The sequence below is a fragment of the Camelus bactrianus genome, chromosome 5 (genome assembly GCF_048773025.1).
Source record: "Camelus bactrianus isolate YW-2024 breed Bactrian camel chromosome 5, ASM4877302v1, whole genome shotgun sequence".
In the NCBI taxonomy this organism is placed as follows: domain Eukaryota; kingdom Metazoa; phylum Chordata; class Mammalia; order Artiodactyla; family Camelidae; genus Camelus; species Camelus bactrianus.
The window spans coordinates 97,724,341-97,740,995 of NC_133543.1; the positions used below are offsets into that span (position 1 = coordinate 97,724,341).

A 16,655-nucleotide genomic window follows, 5' to 3' on the forward strand; every position below is an offset into this window, starting at 1 on the left:
GAGATACTGAGATGAAGAGAAGTAAAATGTAAGCAATGGAGATCCAGAATTGAAATTCAAATTAGGGTGGTGACTGGGTACAGAGAAGCCCTATTTTTGTAGGCTGTGGTATATAAACTAAAGGATTTGTGTCTCAGAGTTCTGGAATCCAGCACTAACACTGCTACTGTAGAACAGAGGCTGCAACACAGCAGCCCATGGGCCATATCTGCCTTAAACACAGTTTTCGTCTCCCTAGCAAAATTTTGGGCAAAATCCAGATTCAAGTGCACTTTTAAAAAGAAAATTACATAGTGACTCTGGGCCTCCATCCCTAGTGACACGTCCTCTTTAAATATGATAAGAACTTTTCAGTTTGCTTCAATACCCACTGCTTCCAGTCCAAGTTCTCTCGTTTGTTTACCTCACCAGTTCCTAAAAGCATTCAAGTTTGCAACCCCTAAAGCCTCCTAAAATCTCAGCCTTACAAGGGTAAAGATGCAGCTAATTGATGCTTGGATCTTAGCTCTCGTTCAATAGCTTTCCGGCTGTGTTTCTCTGCACTCCCTCAAGGGATAGTCTAGGAGACGTGGCAAGGGGTAGGTAAACAGGTCAGGTTCTACGCCCAAAATCTCTTCTGATTTAACAGAATTAGCTCTGATTTCATTGTTTTGCATATTATGCTTCTTCAAAATTTTTTTTCAGTTGAATCAAGGATTGGATATTAAAATTTTTCTTTTGTTAGTGGCAGTGCTCTAGTTCAAATGCTCAAGTTCAAACTCTCATTTTGTCAATGGGAAGAAAAAACTTAAGAGGTTAAGTGATTTGTCCATTTCCACAAAGCTAGTTAATGTTAGACCTGCCTGCATTCAGACATGACTAGAGCACAAAGAGTAAACTGAGCGAACAGTATCTACCTCTTGTCTCTTTGCTGTCTGCAAATACAGTATGTACTAAAATTTTACTTTTTGTTTGCACATTAAAGGCCAATGTACAGTATAGATTAATATATAATTTAGCATATACCATTCTGATATCCTTCAGGCTTAGTTTATTTTTAAATGCCTACCTATTTAGAAAGAAGTTCTAAATTTACCAAGTCTGGCACTTCCAGTTTTGGAGATCCTAGATAGTTCACTGGCTGGCTAATTCCAATGACTCCATATTAGATTTTATGAACTATACTTTTAAAATAATCACCAAATTCTTCCCTAGTGCAGTACTTAGAAATCTTTATTATTGCCCTGCTGGATTCATATTTATGGTTTCCCTCCTTTTCTACAGGTGGTCATAATGTCACAATCTCCTTGCAGTCCAGAACGGGGCACACCCATATGCCTTCTGTGGTTGGCGTCCTTGTCTTTACCCAGTTTTGGTTCTGGTTTCCTCTTTCACACTTCTTATCATTGGCTTATACTCCTACCTGTGTCATTGGCCTTAACAAAGACTTAAAGGTATGTTTGTGAGACCTCAGTTTTATAGTATATCTTCTTCAGCATATCCTATTCATCACTGACTCACAAGGATTTTCATGAGATTTTAAAGATGAGTTGGCATCTCATTAGTAAAGTACTTTCCTTCAAACTGACTCATCCATCACCTTGCTGAGAGGAGTGTGTTGGTGGAAGTTTTGAGAATCAAGTCTCCTTACTAAGTGTGTAATCTTGGGTATATTGGTTGAGAGGGAATGGTGAGAAAGAGGCAAAATATAAAAATATGAAAAGGCTTTATAGGTCACTCTGGTGAATTTTATTTAATACTGAAGGTCTGTGGGAGCTGCTGAAAGATTTCATGCAGATAAATGACATGATGAGATTTGCATTTTAGAAACATCATTCTGGTATCAATGGATATTAGTTACAATGCTACTGCAATAATCTGGGCAAGGAAGACTTAAACGAAATCTTACTAAGGAAGGAAGGTTTGAGACAGAGACATGTTTCAGTGTTATGTGATGCTAGAGTGTTTGATGGAAGAAAAGATTATTGCTAAACAGAACAAGATAGGAGGGTGTCCCTTTGGTAGTGGTGAAAACAAGATCAACAGAGAGGAGCCAGGGAAACTGACAGAAAGAAACTGATCACTTAAGTCAGACTTAAGGTGACGCATTCCCTGTCATCTTACTATCCTTTTTTTATTTAAATAGGGTTTTTGCTTATGTCTTTCTCAGTCCTGTGGCCTAATGATTCACTTCTTGTTCTGCCACCCTCTCAGAGGCCCTTTGACCTTTAAATAACTCTTACATATGGTCGTCACCATTGTTTAAAAGTTCTATTAAATTTTCAGAGTAGAATATCTTTCTAAAAAAATTGGCTGGTAAAGATTGAGTGTTTCATTGAATTGATTTTTTTTTTCAGTATAGCTATACAGCCAATTAATCATCCTTTAAATGTTTCAGTGTTAAACTACTATATTTATAAATACTGAGCAGTTTTATCTCTCAAAACAAGAGGTTTGGGTTTCCCAATCCTTAACCTTTAACATTGTGGTTAAACATCCTGTATAATCTTTAGGGACTTCTCCCTCTGCCACACAATTTTATGATCTCTGTTTCCATTTTGCAGTGAAAGTGGGATGGGAAAGATAAGACTGCTCGTCGTAATAAATGTGATGCTTATTACCATTCTCTATCAATGCAAATTGGGTATAAATGGAGAAAAATTCAGACTAGAGAACTTTAAATGTGGTCAATAAGTAATGCAAAGCTGACTTTTCCATTAGGCTCATGCTAGATTCTTGTAAGGTGTGATTGTATGGTGTAGAAACTGAATACAGACTTGTATAGGTTGTTAAGGTGGTACAAGGAAGGCACATGGAAGTTAGGTACGCAGGTTAGATGTCAGGTGACACTTCACAAAAGAGGTTAACAGTTGATCTCAGGCTCACACCACGAGTGAAACTTAACCCACTGAAGCAGAGTGCATAGTCAACAAAGATGAAAGGGATGCCTGTTTAAAGGCACAGAGTTTCAGCAAAGTATAGGGAATCATAGTACTGTAAAGCACCTCAAAACTAATGCAATGAAAGAAAACAGATGCTGTTGGAGAGGAGTGATGACGTAATTGGAGAGCTGTGTAATTTAGCCTGGATTGAGACCTCTGACATCCTTTTGCATTTGTATGCTTGTTAGGCACATAGAATACTTAAATCTTGATTTTGATTATTGTAATAGAGAGGGGGCAATTCTTTTATTTCTTCAGATGCCGAAAGTTCAGTATAAATCAAACTGTAAACCATCCACATTTGCATATCCTGCCCCTCTGGAAGTACCAAAAGAAAAAGAAAAGGAAAAGGTAGGTTCTTTATTCCTTTGAGCATTTGTACTTACAGGAGCTGCTTCGTGTTTTACTTCGGTTTGTTTTAAATATTTTTATGTTTTAAATTAGATATTTTAAAAGTAATACTTCTTATTGTAAAATCTAACATTTCACAAGAATATAAAATGAAAACCCTTTTCTTTTCTGGTCATCAAAGTCCGTGTTGCAGGAATCACAATTTGTGAATCCCTCCAAATATTTCCTCTGCACATATCAATACCTTTTATACCACAAACAGAATTATTCTCTCCGTACTGCTCTGCATCTAATTTGTTTTCACCCTAATGATTTTTTTTAAAAACTTTTGATGTGTATTGATCTCATTTTTCCCAAAGCTGCAGGGCGGTTCTTATATGTATATATCATTGTCTTACCAGTTCCTTATCTGATGGACATTCAGAGTTATTTCAGATTGTCACTGTTACAAATGAGACTGGAATAAGAATTTTTATATATGCATATTTGTGCACTAGTACAAGTATATCATAGGATCCTAGGTGTGTGGAATTGATTGATCAAAAGTAATGCACATTTTCACAAGTATTAACTAAATTTCCTTTCAAAATGGATATAACCAATTTATACTCCTACCAACGGATGTGAAGACACTCACGATACGTGTTTAGTTAAACTTGGTGAAATTGAGAGCTGTGCTTGTGCCTGCAGTTTTTTCAGTAAAATTATCCTTTATGATACCTTAGGTTTAGGGAAATGATTTTTTTTCTCTTAAGATGATGTTCCATATTAGCCAGTTGTTGATTATTTGCTGTAAATTTTGTGGGTGGTAGGTAATGATATCCTTTGACAGCAGTTTCTTGCTCATCAGCTGTGTTTCAGGGCCTCCTGCCTTTTGAGTCTAAAACAAAGTCAGCTTTACACCAGTTCTGCCCAGGCTTGCTTTTTCACCTTTGAAAGCCATCAAGGAGGATAATTCCAGTCTAACCACTCACCCACTGTGTATTACCATTGTAGGGCATCTAGTCCATGGAGAAAATGTTTGTTTTCCATTGCTTTCCCTATAAAGTATAAATGGGTGCAGCACCCAGCTCTCTGTCTCAGAAATTCATCATAGCAAATTCACATCCAAGGTAGGCTACAGAAAGAAATTAGAGTTATATTGGACACAGGCCTCTGGGAACTAAAGATTCACCTGATGGCTGTAGCAATAAATTACCCTTATATTCCCAGATTATTTTGTTCTTTATGACACTTAACTACCAAGAAACCAGGTAGTATTATAGAACTAAATTCTCTTTGAGGTTGTACATTTGTATGTGAGTAAGGGATTACAATGATTTACCCTGTTAATTATTCTAGGTTTCCACTGCTGTGCTATCTATTACTGCCAAGGCTAAAAAGAAGGAAAAAGAAAAGGAAAAAAAGGAAGAGGAGAAAATGGAAGTGGTAGGTATAACTAGGTGGTCATATGGGTTAATGTAGCTATTTCTGTCATGGTCCAGATTCTTCCTTAGTTAAACATTGTTATACTTTACTCTTGGCCTCCTTTAAATAATTATCCTATCCAAGCATACAGACTCATATAATTACAATTATAATTGGAAGAGACTTTAGAAATTATATCCATTCATGGGAAGAATAGAAGGGTACAAATCACGAATGAGTTCTTAGATAAAGTGATAACTAAAATGGGTTTTGAAAGGCAGAGTAGGATTTTTAGCAGACAGCAAGATGATGGTGTGTGAAAGAAAGGCCCTTTGGGAAAAAGGGAATATCATCTATTTAAATATCTCTGCTGATAGAAAAACCTCATCCTTTACAACTAAGTTAAATACTGTTCTCACCCCCAAGCAGAGTTACCATCTGTCTTGTCTGAGTTTTGTATCACTTTAGCTTCACTTCCATTATATCTAATCCTAAGTACCTTTTGCACCGCTAGTTGCTCAGTAAATTTATCAGACATTAGTCAGAGATGTGGAACAGAAGTGAATCTTTTTTTTTTTCCCCTCTAGGATGAGGCAGAGAAAAAGGAAGAAAAAGAGAAGAAAAAAGAACCTGAGCCAAACTTCCAGTTATTGGATAATCCAGCCCGAGTTATGCCTGCCCAACTTAAAGTCCTAAGCATGCCAGAGACCTGTAGATACCAGCCTTTCAAACCAGTAAGTTCCTAACGGCCCTTAGCTATGTACCAAAAGCATGTTAATCTATAGGACAATGGAATATTTATAGAGAAGGGTAGATCTCCAAAGTATTAGAGAAAGCTCTGTAGTACTAATAAATCTCTTAGCAAGAGAGAGCATTCTCTTCCATTCTATATAGATTTGGGGGAGCTTTTCTTTGAATAACACTGCAAACATTCTGCATCCACCAGAGGCTTCCATCATTAGAAGTTCCTAATACAGCATAGTAATTAGTACCGGAGACTCTGGAGCCAGACAGCCTGAGTGTGAATCCTGATTCTACCACTTTCAGCCACTGTGACCTTAAGCCAAGTGCTGATCCTCTCTACCTCAGCTTCCACTACTGTGAAATAAGAATTACCATCCCTAACTTGTAGGAATGTGGTAAAGACTGAACAAAGTAATGCAGTTACTACATAAGCAGTTAGAGTGTTCTATTTTACAGTTAGAAAAGGATCTTTATGCCATTTAATTTATTCTGAAGCACAATGTTTCATGTTAGAAACAAATGCTGATCAGAAATTTGAGCATGATAATGTCTTTATTTTCTAGGTTCTTATATCTAGAAAACTAGAGCGCCATTAGTAGACACATTTATTTAATACATCCAAATCCTGGACCTATCTTTAAAAAATGTCATACACAAGATTTCTAGATCCTTATAGAACAGTAAACCCATTCTTAGGAACTTGAAGGTGATCCCTGATGGTGGTGACATCTCTTACCCACAATTATGAGTCAGGGTCTTACCTGACTAGATTATCAGCTAGAGGAGAGCAGGGCAGAGGATGGAAGATAGCTATATTTAGTAGTGAAGAGCTGGAATTGGGCAGAACTGAGTTTATACTCCAGCTCTGCCATTTCTTAGCTGTGTGACTGAGACAGGTCATTTAATTGCTTTCTGTTTCTGTTTCCTCATCTGTAATAATTGGGATGGTGATACTACCTACCACCTAGTAATATTGTAAAGATTAAATAAATTGTTATATATAAACACCTGAAACAATATCTGGAACGTGGTAAATCCTCAATAAGTATTACTTGGTGGTGGTGACAAGTCCGCAGACATCTGACACTGTACTTAATAGGCAGACTAAATCAACTAAAATAAGTTCAAAGAAGTAAAGGAACTAAATCTAAAGAACTAAAGGAAAGGATAAGAATGATGTCTCAACAAATCGTGAATGTCAGTAAAGAGAAATTATGAACAGTAATCAAATAGACATTCTGGTGTTGCAAAATAACTACAGTAACTGAAATGAAAATTTTGCTAGAGGAGCTCAACAGCTGATCCAAGCGGACTTGAGCAAAGTTGAAGATAGGTCATCTGAGGGACAGCCCAAAAACAAAAGGTGAAAAAGAAGTGAACAGAGCCTCAGAGACCTGTTAAAAACTATCATGCACACCAGCATACACAGAAATGGGGTAATGGGAGTCCCAAAAGGAGGGAGCAAAGGATAGAAGTCCACATAGATTTGGGGGAGCTTTTCTTTTCTTGTGTGACCCTGTAAACCAAAGGCTTACATCATAGAAATAAGACTACTTGAGGAAATGACAGAAAACGTCCCAGATTGTATGAATAGCACTCATCTACATATCCAGGATGCTCAGTAAGAGAGAGATCCACACCTACACACATCATAATCAGCCTGCTCAGAGACAAAGAAGGGATCTTTTTTCTTTTTTCTTTTTTTTACTTGAGCTAGCATTGTTTTACTACCAATATTAAGTTTTGTGTATACAACATTATTATTGTACAGCAGTGTGCTCACCACTAAAAGATCAACAGCTGATTTGTCATTAGAAACCACGGAAGCCAGAGTTCTGTGGTTCAGAGTGCTGAAAGAAAAGACTCAACCAAGAATGCTAAATCTAGCAAAACTGTCCTTCAGAAATGAAGGCAAAAATTGTGACATTCACAGATAAGAACTAAGAGACTTTGTTGCCAGCCAACCTGCCATGTAAGAAATACTAATATTGACCCCCTCAGGCTGAAATGAAAGGACACTAGACAAAGTTGAAGTCATGAAAAAATAAAGAGCACTGGTAAACATTACTCTATAGATAAATATAAAAGATAGTTTGAATGTATTTTTGTTTGTAACTCTTTCTCTTTTAAGTGATTTAAAGACAATGGATAAAGCAATCATAAATTAGTATTGATAAGTACACACTGTGTAAAAATGTAATTTGAACTGAAATGTGTCTGACTTTCTTCTGGCTGCTGTAACAGATTGTCACCTACCAATTAAGCCTGGGTGACTTAAACAACAAACATTTATTTCTCACAGTTCTGAGACTGAAAGTGCAAGATCAGGGTGCCAACATGAGCGAGTTCTTGGTAAAGGCCCCCGTCCTAGCTTGTAGACAGCCCTCTTCACGTTGTATCCTCACATAGCAGAGAGAGAAGAAGCAAGCTCTCTGCATGTCTCTTCTTACAAGGACACTAATTGCATTCCTGACAGCTTTTCCCTCATGACCTAATTGCATCCTGAAGGTTCACTTCCTCCCACCATCACTTTGGGGGTGGGTAGGATTTCAAAATATGAATTTTGGGGCGGCAAAAACATATAGGCATGTTTGGCACATACATGAACCATACAGAACCATGTCTAGCACATAATACGTGTATAATAAACGTTGGTTATTGTTATAATTATTCTTATTATATATGGCAAATAAATTCCTGTTTGTTTAATCAAAAAAAAGACTAAAGGCGGAAGACTCAGATTACTAAAATCAGGAAACAAAGAGGGGATATTACTGCCAACCTTAACAGAAATAAAAGGATCATGAGAGAATACTATGAATAATCTAGATGAAAGAGGCAAATTCCTAGAAAGACACAAACTACTATAACTGACTTAAGAAGAAATAGAAAATCTGAATAGATAAATAAGTAGAGAAATTGAATTAATAATCAGAAAACAACAAAGAAAAGCCCAGGGCTAGATGGCTTCACTGGTTAATTCTATCAAATGTTAAAAAAATTAGCACTGATCCTTTACAAACTCTTCTAAAAAATAGGAGAGGGGGAACACTACCAAACTCATTCTGTGAGGCCAGTATGACTGTAATAGTAAAACCAGGCAACAACATTACAAGAAAAAAAGTATACAGAGCAATAATTCATGAATTGGAAGATTTAATATTTAAGATGGCAGTACTTCCCATTTTGATGTATCAATTGAATAGAGTCCTTATCAAAATCCCAGCTGACTTTTTCCCCCAGAAATTAACAAGCTGATCCTAAAATTCATATGGAAATGCAAGAGACCCAGCCGGAATAGCCAAAACAATCTCAAAAAGAAGAACAAAGTTGGAAGAATCACATTCCCCAATTTCAAAACTTACTACAAAGCTACAGTAATGAAGACTATAGTATTGGCATAAGGATAGACATCCAGGTAAATAGATTTAAACTGAGAGTCCAAAAATAAACCCATATGTTTATGGTCAGTTGATTTTTGTCAAGGATGCTAAGACCATTCGATGGAGAAAGAATAGTCTTTTCAAGAAAGACAGCTGGATATCCATGTGCAAAAGAGTTAAAGTTGGATCCTACCTTATATCAATATGTAAAAAGTAACTGAAAATGGATCAAAGACTTAGATGTAAGAGTGAACACTGTAAAACCCTTAGAAGAAAACATATATGTAAATCTTCATGATCTTGAATTAGGCAGTGCTTTCTTATGTGTGACATCTAAAGCATAAGCAACCCCCAAAAAAGATAAAGTGGACTCTCAAATTAAAAACTTTTGTGTAGCAAAAGATGGTGTCAAAAAAAATGGAAAGAAAACCCACAGAATAAAAAATATTTTCAAATCATAGATCTGATAAGAGACTTGTATCCAAATTTTTTTAACTTAAAACCCAATAGTAAAAAGACAAATAACCTATTTTTTAAATGGGCAAAGGATTTGAATAGGCATTTCTCCAAAGAAGATTTACAAATGGCCAAAAGCACATGAAAAGATGCTCAGCATCATTCATCATTAGGGAAATATAAATCAAAACCACAAGGAGATACCACACACCCACTAGGATGGCTGTAGCCGTAGTCAAAAAGACAGACAATAGATTTGTAGATCAAAGATAGAAAGGATGTGGGGAAATTGGAACTGTCATGTAGTAGTGGTGGGAATGTAAACTGTTGCAGCCTCTATGGAAACCAGTTTGGCAGTTCCTCAAAAAGTTAAATGTGACTTTCCATATGACCCAGCAGTTCCACTCCCCAAGTATACGCCCAAGAGAATGAAAACCATGTCCACACAAACACTCGTACACTAATGTTTATATCAGCTTTATACATAACAGCCAAAAAGTAGAAACAACTCAGATGTCTGTCAAGTGGTGAATGGATAAACAAACTGTGATACGTGCAATGAAATACTATTCAGCCAAAAAAGAAAGGACATACTGCAACATATTTGAACCTTAAAAACATTACGCTAAGTGAAAAAAGCCAGACACAAAAAGCCACATATTGTGTGATTCTCTTTATTTAAGATGTCCAGGGAGACAAATCCACAGAGAATGAAGTTGCTTTAGCCTCTGCAGGGCCTGGGAGTAGGGGAAAACAGAGAATGACTGCTACTGGGCACAGGGTTTCTTTTAGATTGATTAATGTGTTCTTGAATAAGATAAGTGGAGGTGGTCGCACGACTTTGTGAATATACTAAAAAAAAAATCATTGAATTGTACTCTTTAAAAGAATTGACTTGTGTGAATTGTATCTCAGTTTTAAAAAAGAAAGAAAAGACTGCCTCTGTGCATGTGTGCAGTGATGAAAGGAGTGCCCCCTGACGCTTTCCTCCAGTCCCCTCAATGGCAGGGTCATCAGACCCTTCCTCAGACACTGTATTCGAAAGAGGCAGCTTTAGTTTTGAAAATGGGTTGCTTTCCTACTCTGTTTTCTGTCCATTTTAAAAGATGTCTTATAGAGAGTATGGAGCATTTGGGAACAGAAAGTGTTCCATTGCCTCTGTCTTCAGTTGTCACTAGCCTTCTCAGAAAACAGGAATGTCAGGTATCTTATTCTCTGCTTAAAGAGTGAATTTTCTCTCTAACGTATAAGGCATTAATAAATCTAAACCATGTAACTATAAAAAGCTCTTCCCATATGTTGATCATATTGCAGGATTTGGGTTGGAACATTCCAGTTAGGCATGAAACAGTACAGTTATAACCTGGGGCCATATGTTTCCAAAATATAGGGAGTCCCTTGAGAATATGGATATTTTCTTCTGTTTTCTGAAAGATTCATCTCCATTTGCCCCTTTAGAAGGTTCAAGTAACTTTTTAGGCTATGGAGTATTAGGATAGTGTCCATGTTACTCTGTTCTTGGGTAAATATTGGTAGTAAAGGCAGGGTCCATTCATAAAAATGACTCCTCTTTAAGAAAAGCAAATTTTTCAAGGGAAAAGGTTATAGATGTATGGATATGTGTGTGTTGAGAGAAGGAAAAGAGTTTAAAATTTCAGAAGGCACACCAGTTTTATAGCGTGGCAGGGCAAAATTCTTATGAGTGAAAATTAGATTAGGTTGAACTACAGAGATGCTTAGACACATGTGAATCATTTAACTAATGTGCTTGTGCTCCTTTTCCTTCCCAGTAATGTGCTTTGGTAGAAATATGTTTTTTTCCAGATGTGCCTGCCACTGTTGACTGATCTAATTACAGAGAGCAGCTTTCCATTTCCTTTGACACAGGCAAGCAAATAGAATAAGATTAGCACACCAGAGATGGGCGAACAGTTTGGTGTTTGGATTTACCTCACACTAATATGTTTGGGAAAGGGCTTAATAGAATTGCTTCTACATTCTACTTCCCTTTTGTTTCCCAACTAGTTCTTCACTGTCTTGTATCACAAGGATTTGTAGATTAAAGTGAAAAACCCTCAGATGTGTGTTATTTATATTGTAGTCTCTGTCATTCTAAAACTGCTGGAGAAAAATTGGCTTTTCATTTGTAGATTGTCTTTTGTGTCCAAAATGATGTTTGTCTCACAAATGATAAAGTATCTGTTAGGCTGACGTGCATCTCTAAACTTCAACATGCATACAAATCACCTTGGTATCTTGATGAAATACAGACTGAAAGATCTAGAGTAGGGCCACGTTTCTACGTTTCTCACAAGCTCCCGGGGAACAATGATGCCGCTGGTCCAGGACCACGCGTTGAGTAGCGCAAGGTGTTAGAATACTGTATTTGGATAGTAAATGTTCTCCCTGCAGTCCAGCAGAGGCTAGTACTCAGAAATATTCTTAAATTGACATGCACCGTCCAGACATAGCAATACCACATGTTCTGTCATCTAGAGACACTGGGCCGAGTTTGCAAATATTCCTACTGATGACAGTCATCTTTATCCTTTGTTATGCACCTTGACACTGCTGTCCTCATTCAGTCTTCACTGGCCCCTTCTTATAGTTGAACAGCTTGGTTAAGTCACTGGTATAGCATCACAAAGGCCAAATGCCCAGGTCGTCTGACTCTCATCTTAGAAAGCGTAGTTCCATCCTAGTTCTTTACGTCCAAATCATTCCAGTATCTTTAAGGTCCCATTTAACAAATTTGCCCTCTAGATTCTGGAGCAACCTGGAAATATGAGTGGAGCTTGTACTTCTTCATTCCCTCTCTTTATAGCTGTCCATTGGCGGCATCATCATTCTGAAGGATACCAGTGAAGACATTGAAGAGCTGGTAGAACCTGTGGCAGCCCATGGCCCGAAAATCGAGGAGGAGGAACAAGAACCAGAACCCCCAGAACCATTTGAGTATATTGATGATTAAGGACCAGAGGTGTGTGTGGAACAAAATTGTATATCAAGGGAAACCTCTCTGTTATACTTCACAGATGTTTTATGCAGGAACATTTTCTCCCTTTTTTCCTGTTTTGCTTAATCCCTGTTTACCTAAACAGTATTAAAACTTCCATTTTTTGACCTCTTCTTACATACATAACCACCAGTTCCTTTTTTATTTCTTCTTTGACTCTCTACCCTCTAGTGTTCCACCAGTGCTGTTCAAAGTGGCTGGACTGCAACTTGTTTTCATAGGTCCATGAGAAAGCAGGGATCTTAGTTCAGAATGTAACTCTACTCGATGCTTTTTCATTAAAAAAAAAAAAAAAAAAAAAAAAAAAATGGCCTTGCTACCCCCTGACGCTAAAAAAGTCCCTAAAAAAGTCTGCTGAGCTGACAGTCTGCTCAGTGGTGGAGTCGATTTACATTTTGATGCAAGCTCCTTGTTGCAGGTCAGTTACAGTTTATGGACTGGCACTGGTTGGTAGATCACACTTTGAGTAGCACAAGTCTAAATCCTTCATTGATCCTTTTCTCTATCTTCCTTTCCGTTGGCAGTTTTTGGCACCAAAAGGCTTAACATTCATTTATTTAATGAAGCTGTTGAACATCTAATATGTATAAAAAATGGTGCTTATTATAGGTACTTTGGGGTCAGACTATAACACAAAGCTTTGTGTAGTTGAAAAAAGATTATCATCATTATTATTATAATGGTGAAGGGGTTTTTAGATACAGAAGATTGGAATAATCTAATTTTATGAAATTGTCATTCTATGTCCCCCATTTTTTGAATGGTCACCTCATATTTGAAGATGCATATAAATTGCACAAAGAAGGTTCTGTAATTCCACACTAGTACAAATATGTTGTCAAATAAATATGAATTTATGCTATTCTTTAAAGAAAATAAGAACAGTATCAATTATTACATGACGACAAAAAGATACATTTAAATGTCAGATTGCAAATCAGCACCATGACTATTACAAACTGACTAGCAATTAATGAAAGCTTTTATAAAAATCTCAGATAAATATTAAGGCAGAAACCCTGCCATTAGTAGAAAAATATATTCAAACCTCTGAGAGACAGTTGAGATTTATATATTCCCTGCTTGTTTTTGAAAATTATCTTTCAGCTCTTGATGGTTCCCTAAGCTTTACCTAACCAGCCCACGACGGTATTAATACCATGAGCTCTCAGTCTCTGTGCAGAACTGAACTCACACTAAGCCCGTTCAGCCTTTCACAATGCCTTCCTGAAACCTCCCTGATGAGGTCTTTCAGGGCAGTTAACTATAGGATGGCTTAGAAGTTTTCAGTTGGAAATTGGATTCTTGTTAGTTTTCAAAAGGGTAAAATACTCAGTCCAATAAGAATTTGAAAACTAGTCTGTCTAAGCACAAACTGGCATATTAGGACTACGTGATCAGGGTTGGGGCTAGTTTTATGCTTCAACAGCTAGTAGTTATTCTTTTCAAAAAAAAAGAGTTTTTAAAATAAAGAATAGCTCTACTTCTCGCTCTCATTTCTTCGCCAGGATTCTGTTGCTCATCTGAAGAAGATTGCCCGGGGTCACACTGAAAATACCCGTAAGGAAGTTCATGCTGACGCCTGCTATTCACTGCATGTATCATCCATTGCCTCTGTGCTGGCCTTGTCTCCAAGTCTTTGGCTGACGAGAAGATATATGACTATTTCGTGTGCTCTTTCACACAAGTTGGTTTTCAAATAAATATATTAAAATCTTCAGATGGACAAGGACTTGTTTGTTTTTTAGCCTGGGTTTTCAGTAAATGGATCTAATACCCTTTCCTCTCAGCATGAAATGCCTAAATCCAAAGAGCTAACTCCTTGCTTGCTGAGTGTGCATGACTTTAATATTGGTGAAAGAGTTAAATATTTTATAGGTTATTTGAAAAATAATGGAAAAAATAAGAAAGGAAAACAATCAACCCTTGTTTATTACTCCAAGAATTCTCTGTAGTTTTGTTTGAACAGGACTGAGGGTGTGGGATGCCAGCACTACTGAAGAAGTCCCTTTCATGATCCAAGGGAAGTGTAGTCTGTTTAGGCAGCTCAGAAGCATTTTTTAAAAATAAGCTTTGTTTATTGTTTCCTGCTTTTGACCCTGTTAAGGACAGTGTATATAAATTATTTCATTTTATTTATCCACATGATCTAATTAAGTACCTTTTTTTTCTCGTTTTCTGACTTTTTTCATGTTTTTAAAATTGAGGTATAATTTAAATGTAATAAGAAACACAGACATTTGGTTTTTTAGGGGTTTTTGTGTCTTGGCCTTTAACTATTAAAATAGAAGTAGGTAATTTTCAACATTTATACATGAGTGGTTCTTTACTCCAACCTTGATTGTTTCACTTACTAATTTAAGGTATAGCCTTCTGAGTCGGGGGGGAAAAAATACTTAGAGGAAACAAACTCCGGGATAGATAGATTAGTTCCATCCACTCGTCTACCACAGCTGTGTTGTTTTGTTAGGCCTGGGTCTAAAGGTTACTGATCCCAAAGGATGGCTCCACTCATTGGTTAATTTCATTGTATCCCCTCCTTTGTAAATTCCTTGTTTCCTCAATATCAGATGATTCTATAAAAGAGATTATCTCATTTCCTAGCCTCTCATTAGCTACATCCTTCCTGTTCAAAGCTCTTAACATTGCTTGCATTTCAGACAGAGTTATCTCTTAACATTTCCCTTAATATATGAAATGTTTAAAAAACAGAAGTCTTTCAATGATGTCACTGTCCAAAATTGAGTAGTCTGGGAAAAGTACATTCACTGGTCTCTGGCCAAAGTTAATAAATTCCTTCTAAAATAATAGATTGAACTTCAGGGAGCAGTCAGCACTAGTTCCTGGTAAGCAGTGCAACTCAGAATTTGTACCTTAGTCTTGGGGGAGGGTGTAACTCAAGTGGTAGAGTACATGCTCAGCATGCACGAGGTCTTGGGTCCAATCCCCAGTACCTCCATTAAATAGAAAAATAAACCTAATTATCCCACACACACACACACAAAAAATAATAAATGTATCTTAGTCTTAAACCTTATGGTTATAGCTTTTCAGAATGCAAGCTATTAAAGTAAAATGGCCACTGAGATCAGATTATGATGATACTATCTGTTTTCCTGACTTTTTTTTTCCTGGAAGATTTCCTAGATACACATAGCACTGAGATAACTAAGGAGCAAAGAAATCTGAAGTGAAACAGAACAGGGTGAAATAAAGTCATGTGCGAAGACAGGAGCTGGAACTGACACATTCAGTAGAGGAAACAGAAGGGAGAATGGCAGCAACCACTCCCTGATGGTGTCAGTGGGCACAGTGCAGAGTTGAAGGCAAGGGAGATGCACATCCAGCCATTCACTGGGCGTCCCCATTTAGGCTGCCTCACTGGAACCTAAAATAGCACAGGCAAAGCACGTCCAGCTGCTTCTACTCCTTGAAGCAAAATGACAACCCTTCCACTTGGTGATCCACACCAGAAACCCAGAGAGGCTTTGCTCTTGACTCAGTATTCAGCCTCTCAAGTATCTCTCCAGTTCATCCACCCTCCTCCACTGTTCACTACCCCTAGTTCAAGCACTTAATTGTCTGCCTCTAGACCTGGCTCACTGTAATCCATCTTCCAAATTGGTCTTTCTAAATTGCAAATTGTATTAGTCTCCTGCTTAAAATCTGGTTCTTTGTTGAATAATGTCCAGATTCTCTTCTACATGTACAAAGTTATACAATACGTTAGCTGCTGCTCACCTCTCCAGCCTCCAGTCTCTTCATTCTCCCATGTCACACGCAGAACCGCTTTCACTTTCTTCAAAGACCCAGGCTTTCTGTCACCTCCTGGCTTTTACACGTACCATTCCCTCTGCTTGAAAGACCCTCCTCTCTTTTCTCCCACTCTCTCCTTCAGGGTCTGGTGAATCTACTAGTTAGATCTTTAGGTCCCAAAAGAGACTCTCTCCATTGTGCTGTATACCAGAAACTGGCACATTGTAACTGTACCTCAATTTTAAAAAAATTAAAAATAAAAGAGACTTCCTCTAAGAAACCCTCCCCAGTTCCCCCACCAGAGCTGGACTAGGTCCTCTCTGCTTCCCGAGGGCTCAGCATCACCCCGAATTGTCCTTGTCACAGCATAGTATCAGTTATTGCCTAGCTGACTTGCCCATCTTCCCCCACATTTGTCTTGCTCACCACTACGATCCTAGCACACAATGTATAATCATATATACTTTGAGTCCCTGTATTGTTGAGAACGGTGAGGACCACAACTGAGCACTAACAACACGTGGGACAGAGTCCATGGGCACATTAGAGGTGATTTTATCCGTCTTGGGACTGCCGTCCCCAGAGGCCTAAATGTCTTCTCATTTATCTCCTGCAGTGACT

General features: G+C 37.6%; 1 protein-coding gene across 2 annotated transcripts in view; it reads left to right on the top strand.

The window, feature by feature from the left end:
- Positions 1-13,998, top strand: part of PSMD1 (proteasome 26S subunit, non-ATPase 1) — an 80,749-nt gene extending 66,751 nt beyond the window's left edge. For both annotated transcript variants that reach the window (XM_074364466.1, XM_074364467.1), the window contains 6 exons: positions 1,264-1,433; positions 3,180-3,272; positions 4,614-4,700; positions 5,267-5,413; positions 12,087-12,242; positions 13,787-13,998. In XM_074364466.1, coding sequence (XP_074220567.1) covers positions 1,264-1,433; positions 3,180-3,272; positions 4,614-4,700; positions 5,267-5,413; positions 12,087-12,233 — 644 coding nt within the window. In that variant the 3' untranslated portion in view covers positions 12,234-12,242; positions 13,787-13,998. The remainder of the gene's footprint in view (positions 1-1,263; positions 1,434-3,179; positions 3,273-4,613; positions 4,701-5,266; positions 5,414-12,086; positions 12,243-13,786) is intronic.
- The last annotated feature ends 2,657 nt before the right edge of the window (positions 13,999-16,655 follow it).